The sequence below is a fragment of the Poecilia formosa genome, unplaced genomic scaffold (assembly GCF_000485575.1).
Source record: "Poecilia formosa unplaced genomic scaffold, Poecilia_formosa-5.1.2 Scaffold441, whole genome shotgun sequence".
Lineage (NCBI taxonomy): Eukaryota > Metazoa > Chordata > Actinopteri > Cyprinodontiformes > Poeciliidae > Poecilia > Poecilia formosa.
Window position 1 is genome coordinate 189984 of NW_006800380.1, and position 9149 is coordinate 199132.

Consider the following 9149-nt stretch of genomic DNA (forward strand, 5'->3'; position numbering starts at 1 on the left):
ATTGCACTATTGATTTATTATTATTATTATTATTATTATTATTTATTTATTTATTTATTTATTAATTAATTTATTTATTTATTTTTACCAAAAGCAGCCATAAAATAAAGGTGGGCACCCTACCATGGAAGGCATCCTTTATTTTCTTTTCTGAAAGGTGAAACCCTAGATGAAGGTAGTATCCAGTGTGCTACCGACGTTAACATGTTGGCCTTCATTATCGCCGTTTGTTGCAGTATCCTGAGGTGAAAAAGCTGCTTAACAACAGGGTTTTCCAATTACCTCAGTCAACACATAAGCCTCCCAAAAGCCTCCCATAAGCATTCCCAAAAGATAAAAATCTAAAGGATCACTGGACAAAGCAAGTACAGAGAACAGATGGCTTCCCACTCCATCTTCCTGTGTAGCAATAATTTTACTGCACGAAAGTCTCAAAAGTGTTAAATATTTTTAAAAACAAGATTATCCATAATAATGAAAATAGAGGGATTATTTGTTTTCAAATACAGTGGATGCACATGCAACCTGACTATAGAAAGAGCCAGCCTGCCTTTAAACTGTCACCAGTTGACATGGTAATGTCTTGCTGTTTTAATATTAGCCAGGATGTTGTCAGTATACTACAACTGTTTATGACTGCATGATGAAATAAGTTATGCTACCAAATTGACATTAGTTAATGAGATACGTCTTGACGACTCAAACATGTCACATCCAGATTAGTGGATAAATGACAAAAAAATGCCCCAACCTTCAGTGGCCGGACATTACTCACTAGGAATAGTAAAGCAATTTTGTTCACGGTAAGGTCAATAAAATGTGTTAGGTCCCTCTAAAAGCGAGATAAACGTAACCATGGTGAGGAAGGTTGCAGATATAAACCCTTAATAGGGTTTTCCTAAAATTGTAAATTTTAATGAAAAATGGAATTCATATTTAGCATGTAAAGGACAAACACAGAATGAAGCCACAGTAGTTCATCTTTTTAAATGATGTCTTGGTTTAATTAATTCAGACTCTAAATCCTTTGGTCTTCATTTGAATGGTGGAGGGAAGGACAGAGAGGACGACACAGGGGGTTAGATGATAGTTAATGTCATGTTTATTTATATATGTAACATTAAAAAAAACATTTGACTAAAGTGCTTTGGAATTATGCTAAAAATAAGATATTAACTAGAAAAAAATTGTAATAAAAATAAGCACAACGCTGAAGCTTTGTATTTGGGAGGGTCAGGAGATGACCTGCTCCTGCGGTCAGAGAAGAGCTACTCTTCATTTAGCCGAGGACAAGCACTGTATCAGCAGTTGTATGAATCAGCAGCTCATTGTAAAGCACTGGGCACAACCTAAACACCTTAATCTGTTCTATAAATCTTGTTACAGATCGGGCAATTCAATTTATTTTTTTTTCAAACCAGAGATATTTCAAAGTTGAACTTGGCTTTGTCTCGGACATGTCAACTCAGGTTGAAAAGTTTAGTGAAAAGTTTGTATGTTCTTTTCTTGTCAGTCCCCAGATTACCAGATGAAGAAGAGGAGATGTAAATATCTGAAATCCAAACTGTCACACATCAAGACCAAAATCAGTGAATACGACCGCCGCCCCTGAACATTCTCCTGTGACTTACTTCAGTTGAAGCATATTATTTAATCTCTGAATGAAGGATGTCTTAACCAAGCCTGCCACTATATTCTCACCACAAGAAATGACTAAAAGAGTATAGTTTTGTATTTTTGCATTAAGAATACTTTCCAAATTCAATTGCTGTGTATAAAATCTATTGTATCTAGCTATTAATCTGCATCCATATATTGGCTTATTTTATTCACTTTAATGCCATCTTTCTTTCTACATGACATTCTAAAGCTAGCTTTTGCATACAGTAAAGTTTTAATGCATGAATTTGTTATCCATATTATATGATTGTTTTGGAATTTGAGATTAAATCTTTTTAGGTGTTTTTACAGTACTTTCTTTGGATACATGTCAATAATGGAGCAACAGCTTGCTGGAAAATGAAGTTATACTTTGTGATTGTTGATGCATCTCTGGCCTATCAAGTGTTTTTCTTACTGTACTAAATTGAATTGCATTTGAACAACTACCATATGATTTTGATTTTGTTGTTGCTGGGGCGTTCTTTAATTGACATATCTCTAGGATTTTCATCTCTGCAACGTAAACGGCATTGTGCACAATAAAACGTCGTATTAATTTGTACTGGGAGTTTTAAATAAAAATGTCATTAATGGGCTGTCACGGATCGGCGCTGCAGCGTGTTTCCTTCCGGAAAGAATTTTCTGGTGCACCAACTGGTCGCTGGACTGCTAGTTAAATCTCTGGTTTCAGGACAATAATACAGAAACTTCTGGTAAGTAAAGGGAGCGAAAAGTTAATCCTCTAACTTAGCATAATATTCATCGAGACATCCGTTGAGTATTTAAAGACAACGAGAGCTCTTCGGTTGGTCGTAGTAATACCTTTGTGACCGCCTGAGAAGGGTTTTGTTGTGATGGTGTACCATTTGGGCCCTCGTTCAACTGCGTGGTTGTCACTAAAGCGGCTTCGTCTCAGCTCAGCGTGTTTCGGACTCCAAGTAGTGATGGATGACTTTATCCACATTAATTAGGAGTTTTTCAGTCTGTCATGTAACTGTACAATATTTAGTCATGGAGATTAATTTTTAGTCTCACGGGTGGTGAATCTTTCAAGCATATAAATGAATTGCAAAATATTGAAAAAAATAAACACAAAAATAACAAATATGTAATGATCACTAATCCAACATTTGACCACAAATCTGGTTAATCAGCACCCACTGTTACAAACAAATGGATTTTCAGCAGAGGTTCCAAAACTTTTCAGCTTTTGACCTAAGAAATTAAATGTTAGATGGTCATTTTAACAGTCAGTTAAAAGAGGTACAATGATGTCCTAATCAACAGCTATAAGCAAAATATATTTGAGCTTTTCTTCAAACTTTATTATTGTTGAGAGTGTGATACCTGTACACACTCTTCATCAGCTCACAGTTGATGAAGAGGTATTTTGCAGTTCCAGTGAAATAGTTTGGACTTGATCATTGTTTCATTGTGTTTGACTGGCAGACACAATGGATGAAGAGCCAGAGAGAGCCAAGCGCTGGGAAGGAGGCTATGAAAGGACATGGTAAGATGTGTAATGTGAGAATATTCTCAGGTTGGGACATGTGCTTGTATCTGATGCAACTACATGGGATATTCCTGAATTTCTACAGGGAAGTGCTTAAGGAGGATGAGTCTGGCTCCCTTAAAGCCACAGTGGAAGAGATCCTGTACCAGTCCAAAAGAAAAAGGTGCGTTAGACAGCAATTTCAATACTATTGGAAAAGCTAATTTATTATAGGAACAATTAACATTAAGGGATTAATGATACAGATGGATGAAAATCCGTAATTTCATTTAATTATTTTCCACTTGTGAACATATGACACAATTAGAATTGTGTCAGGTTTCTGTTTTTAATTTTAAAGATTAAAAACAGAAACCTGGGTTTAATGAAAATATGTTCAATACCTGCTTAAGTTATTTTCAAAAGGGATATGTTGTAATTTATTGAATGTGCTGTATATCAGTCTTTAGTTGCATGTGCTTTTTCAGCCTGGTTTTTACATCCCTGCTCTACTTGCCTCATAGGGTGACACAAAGCCATGCACAAGTGAGGCTTGGGATGGTGAGTGAAGTCTGGATTTTTGCTTCTCCACTGTGTTTCTCAGTCCTTACTGTAAAACTACAGCTGGCAGATCTCATGCGAGCTACAGCTCTTATAGATGCCATGTTCTCATAGCTAATATTGTATCTTTAGAATTAAAGCGTTGTACAGTGACAACCATCTTTGGATATTCTATAAGTTCAGCCAATGGAATTACTGTTAATGAAAAGAACCAAAGCAAACTGGCCAAAGTTATTGTCAGCTAATATGTTTTTTAATTAGGGATACACATATATATACATTTGGGCTGATATTGACATGCAATATTAATATTGCTGTCATGGCCGATAATTGATTTTTACTGATTATATATATTTCCCTACCCTTTCGACACCTCACCAAAAAAAATGGCCACACCGTTGACTACGCAACAGCTTCTGTTTCAGTTAAATCCCCCACAATCCTGTTTTGCATCACTATCACAGTCACAGGACCAAACAAATACCACATGACCAGTCTCCTCCCTTCCTCTTCCAACTATCAAATGATAACAAGATAAAAACAAATCTCACTTGTTAACATCAGTCTAGTTATTATAAAAATAGCTGCCGACACCCATGTTAGTGCTAATATATTGTGCACCTCTCTTTTTGAATGAAGTCAGCAACCAGGCTCCAGCATTGCCCTGAGTGAGACCAGTGTCTGATGGGATTATCAGAAACAGCCTCACACCCATGTTGTGTTAGTATAAAAATCATTTTGAAACCCAGAGGAGATTATCATTGTTTGTGCTCTAGATGCGCCACCTATATGTTGTTATTGACTGTTCACGCAGTATGGAGGACCAGGACTTAAAACCCAACCGTCTCACCTCTACTCTGAAGGTGAGACAGAACACATATGGCACCAGTTACTGCACATGGTGATTGTCTCTAAGCCATATTCCCTTTCTTCATCTTCAGCTGATGGAGGGATTCATCGATGAATACTTTGACCAGAATCCCATCAGCCAGGTATGATACCGTTAGGTTTGCGCTTAAAGAACAGAGGAAATGGACAACATGCTCAGTGTTGGTGGTTGTAGGGCATCTGGAATTTTCTGAAGTAAACATTAGTTTTTGTCTCCCACCTACACTCAGAAGATGGGAGAAAAATGATCTGGAACAGAACATCAAAGTGTTTCAACTAACACTTTTAGCACCTGAGCAGATTGATTGATTGTAAAGATTAGAGTGAATAATATTTCGCTACTGATATTTAGCTACTTTTTAGGGCTTTTGGAGAAACACTTTACCCGTCCAACAGTGTCCACCGCTTGCACCCCATGTATTCTCATATTTTTTGGCAGTGTATTTTGTGTTGTTTTCTGCATGATGAAGGATCTTCCAGAGAGTTTGGCTGATAATACCATCGCTGCTGCCCTCTGGTGGTTGTTGCTGATGTAACTGTGTTGTTTGACGTCTCTCTTGTCTTCAGAACATTATTGCTGTCCTCTGAACTGTGGATCAGATCCACATGCATACCTGTAAATGACATGTTGATCTCTTGACTCAGTTATGTTGTGATGTCAGAGGTAAATGTTTGCACTCTGCAGCCTCACTGCTCCAACACACAGGAGTGTAAGTGTAAATAATAAAAATACTTCAACTTCAGTCAAATTGACATTGACTGAATGTCAATTTCAGTAACATTTAACAGGCTTCTAATAAAAAGGAGTGTTTCAAATATTACTTTAAGAAAAATCTAACAATTGCTCTGATTCTAAAACTGCCCAGTGTTAACACTGGTAGAATATGAAGGATTAAGCAGTATAAATTTACAGTTGATTGTCTAATTCTTTTTATTACACTCAGTTTCAATAGTTGTGATGTGAGTAATAAATGTTTAAGTGAATGTACGCAGGAGGATAGCCATTGTTTCAGGTAAATGGGGTGGTTCTAAAACTCCTCTGATTATGTAGCTAAGCTAATTAAATGGGTTGTGTTTAATTCCAGGTTGGTATTATCACCACCAAAAACAAAAGGGCTGAGAAGCTTACGGAACTTGCAGGTGAGGATCAAAGTTCATTGGCTAGCTGCTGAACATGTATTTGTCAGCCCAACCACCAGGAATAGTTCCAACGCTCAAATCAACCATGTTTGACATGTTTTATGTAGACCAGGCCCAGTTATGTGGTCTGCTGCCAGCAAGGTTAGTCAAGGCTGCAGGTAGTCCAGATTAAGGCTGCTCAGTTAGTGTTAAAATGTCCATTCTCTACAAGAGTTACTGAAATGCACCGCACTTTAGTGGCCTCTATTGACTGTCAGGTTGGATCATGATTTAGTCATATTAATAAAGAAAGTCATATTAACAGGGAAATAAGTCATTTTATGATTTTTTAAAAATTATTATTTAATCGTTTTACCAGATACTCTAGAACAGTGTTTTTCAACCTTTTTTGAGCCAAGGTATATTGTTTTAATTGAAAAACTCCCGAGGCACACCACCAACCAAAAATGCAAACAAAGATACTCTGTAGCCGCCTATATTACATATATAGTCATTCTTATCAAAGTGTCTTGAATAGGAATCAAATAAACACAAAAATATATTATCATATTTTACATTTCTTATTTCAAATTGCACTTAACATGTCCNGGACCTCTTCTTCGGTACAGGGATGATGGTGGAAGACTTGAGGCACTCAGGAACCATGGCGAGCTGCAGGGACAGATTGAAAATGTCCAGAAACACTCCTGCCAGCTGGTCGGCGCAGGTTTTCAGCGTCTGGCCTGACACCTTGTCCGGTCCTGGAGCTTTGTGAGTGTTGATCCACCTCAGGGTGGACGTCACCTGATACTTCTGTAAGACGAGGGGCTGGTGCTGCTCTTCCAGTTGGGGTAGATGTACAGCTTCTCTGCTGCCCGCCGTGTCAAAGCGGGCAAAGAAACTGTTTAAGGTGTCAGGCAGGGTGGGGTCGCAGCTGGTCAGCTGAGTGCTGTGTTTGTAGTCTGTCATGGTTCTAATGCCTCTCCACATGCTTCGGGGGTTGTTGTTGATGAAATATTCCTCAATCTTCTGTTTATACTGGAGCTTGGCCTGCTTAATACCTTTTTTCAGTTCCGACCGGGCCCTGTTATAAGCCAACCTGTCTCCAGACCTGTAGGCAGCATCCCGGGCTTTCAGCAGGGCCCGTACTGTGCTGTCCAGCCATGGTTTCTGGTTTGGAAACACTTTTATGGTCTTAACAGGGAGGACAGTGTCGGTACAGAACTGAACGTAGGACAGAACGGAAGATGAGTATTCCTCCAAATCTGCACCGTCCCTGAACACACTCCAGTCTGTATGCTCAAAGCAGTTCTGAAGTGCAGAGGAGGCCTCCTCAGTCCAGACCTGAACTATTCTGATGGTCGGCTTAGTTCTGCAGGCCAGAGGCTTGTAGACAGGAATCAGCTCCACTGAGATGTGGTCAGACATGCCCAGATGTGGAGCTGCTACAGCCTTGTAGGCTCCGGGGATATTGCAGTAGACCTGGTCCAAAATGTTATTGTCTCTGGTGGGAAAGTTTATGGATTTGTGGAATTTTGGAAACACAGCCTTCAGTTCCACGTGATTAAAGTCCCCCGCCACAATCACGGCCGCCTCCGGGTTGGAGTTCATCTGCACGCTGATCAGGCAGTATAGCTCCTCTAATGCTAACTTAGCATTAGCCCTCGGCGGTATGTAGACGGCCACGATCACAATGGACGAGAGTTCTCTCACCAACTTGAAGGGTCTGCATTTCACCGCCAGATATTCCAAGTCAGGAGAGCAGAATGTTCCGACAGAGTGTGTGGCTGTACACCAGACATTGTGTACATACAATGCCAAACCTCCGCCTCTGCCCTTACCCGAAGCTGCAGTCCGATCCGCCCGGAACAGAGCGCGCCCCGTTATCTCCACCGCTGCGTCCGGGATGTTATCCTCCAGCCAGGTCTCTGTGACAATAGTCACACAGCTGTCCATCCGGCGAGAAGTAATCCGGAGTCGCATCTCGTCGATTTTGTTGACGAGGGACCTTGCATTGGCGAGGAAGAGGCTGGGGAGGGCCGGTTTATGAGGGCTAGCTTGTAGCCTAGCCCGCACGCCGGCTCTCTTACCCCTTTTTTGTTTGCGCTGCCTCCTCCGTCGCCTTAGCAGCATGGGGGGAATGATCATAGTCCCAGGTGTTCGTAGCAGCTCTGGAGGAATAAAGTCCAGCTTGGTGGGTGTGTGAAGTCCAAACTGTCTTCCTATGTCCCACAGTTCTAATCTGCTGTAAGTTGTAACGGCTTCCAGTAGTGTGTTGAGCGAAAACATCAATTGTTGCTCAGTTGCATTTGAAAACATATCCAATAATGAGGATATGTTTTTGCCCTTTTCTAACATATACATACAGTATAAATTATCCTACAGTAAANCACTTTAGTGGCCTCTATTGACTGTCAGGTTGGATCATGATTTACTCATATTAATTGTCAGGGACCAGGCAGTACAAAACGCAGAACACAGGTAGTTGAATTCAAAAAAAGGTGGGTTTTATTTACCCAAAAATATGAACAAAAGTTAACATAACAATTAAACAGGCATGCCAATAAAAGAGGTCAACATAAATTACTAGACGAAGACATAACTGACAAACAATAAACTGACCTAAATGAAATGACACAGAAGGGGATTTAAATACAGGTTTAGCTAAACCATGCGGACACAATAGGGGAAAACAAAATGGCTGCCACCTAACAATTAACACAAACAATAACATAAACCCAAAGACATCCCCCCCCCCCAGCATGACACAGGTGGTGCAGTCCAATGAGGCCATCAGCTGTTCTTTAGGAACCTCAGCCCTTTGCCACGCCTTTTATCCACCAGGAAGGGGAGCCAAACACCCAGGTAACTCAAACAAAGAAAATAATATTAATACAACATAATTAAATTTCGACCTTGCATTGTTAATACGTGTGCACTCCATATAAACATTGGAAGGTGGAAAATAATATAAAGAATACTTAAACTTACAAAACAAACTAAAGTGAAAAGTAACTATTAATGAAATGTGGATCTCACCCTGTGTGGCTTGCCATCACATTAATAAAGAAAGTCATTTTATGATTTTTTTAAAAATTATTATTTAATCGTTTTACCAGATACTCTAGCACAGTGTTTTTCAACCTTTTTTGAGCCAAGGTACATTGTTTTAATTGAAAAAAATCCCGAGGCACACCACCAACCAAAAATCCAAACAAAGATACTCTGTAGCCGCCTATATTACATATATACTAATTCTTATCAAAGTGTCTTGAATAGGAATCAAATAAACACAAAATGTATTTTTATCATATTTTACATTTCTTATTTCAAATTGCACTTAACATGTCCACTTCAAAAATACCCCTGAACAGCCACAACACACGCGTGTGTGATGCATGAATTTTACATTTTACATTTTACATTT

The 9149-nt window shown here is 39.3% G+C and overlaps 2 protein-coding genes and 1 long non-coding RNA gene across 6 annotated transcripts in view; all 3 read left to right on the forward strand.

The window, feature by feature from the left end:
* Window positions 1-2267, forward strand: part of oclnb (occludin b) — an 18632-nt gene extending 16365 nt beyond the window's left edge. For all 3 annotated transcript variants that reach the window (XM_007577433.2, XM_007577432.2, XM_016663744.1), the window contains one exon: window positions 1514-2267. In XM_007577433.2, coding sequence (XP_007577495.1) covers window positions 1514-1612 — 99 coding nt within the window. In that variant the 3' untranslated portion in view covers window positions 1613-2267. The remainder of the gene's footprint in view (window positions 1-1513) is intronic.
* An 11-nt stretch (window positions 2268-2278) lies between these two features.
* Window positions 2279-9149, forward strand: part of gtf2h2 (general transcription factor IIH, polypeptide 2) — a 10479-nt gene continuing 3608 nt past the window's right edge. The window contains exons 1-7 of one of the 2 annotated variants that reach the window (XM_007577430.2): window positions 2279-2375; window positions 3112-3172; window positions 3261-3338; window positions 3679-3715; window positions 4492-4578; window positions 4657-4707; window positions 5689-5743. In XM_007577430.2, the coding sequence (XP_007577492.1) occupies window positions 3117-3172; window positions 3261-3338; window positions 3679-3715; window positions 4492-4578; window positions 4657-4707; window positions 5689-5743 (364 nt within the window). In that variant the 5' untranslated portion in view covers window positions 2279-2375; window positions 3112-3116. Of the gene's footprint in view, window positions 2376-3107; window positions 3173-3260; window positions 3339-3678; window positions 3716-4491; window positions 4579-4656; window positions 4708-5688; window positions 5744-9149 lie in introns of both variants that reach the window. The other variant, XM_007577429.2, reaches the window with a different exon arrangement.
* Window positions 5750-8688, forward strand: LOC103155671 (uncharacterized). Its single transcript, XR_478065.2, has 2 exons — window positions 5750-6000; window positions 8141-8688. It is a non-coding gene; the product is annotated as an uncharacterized LOC103155671 (long non-coding RNA).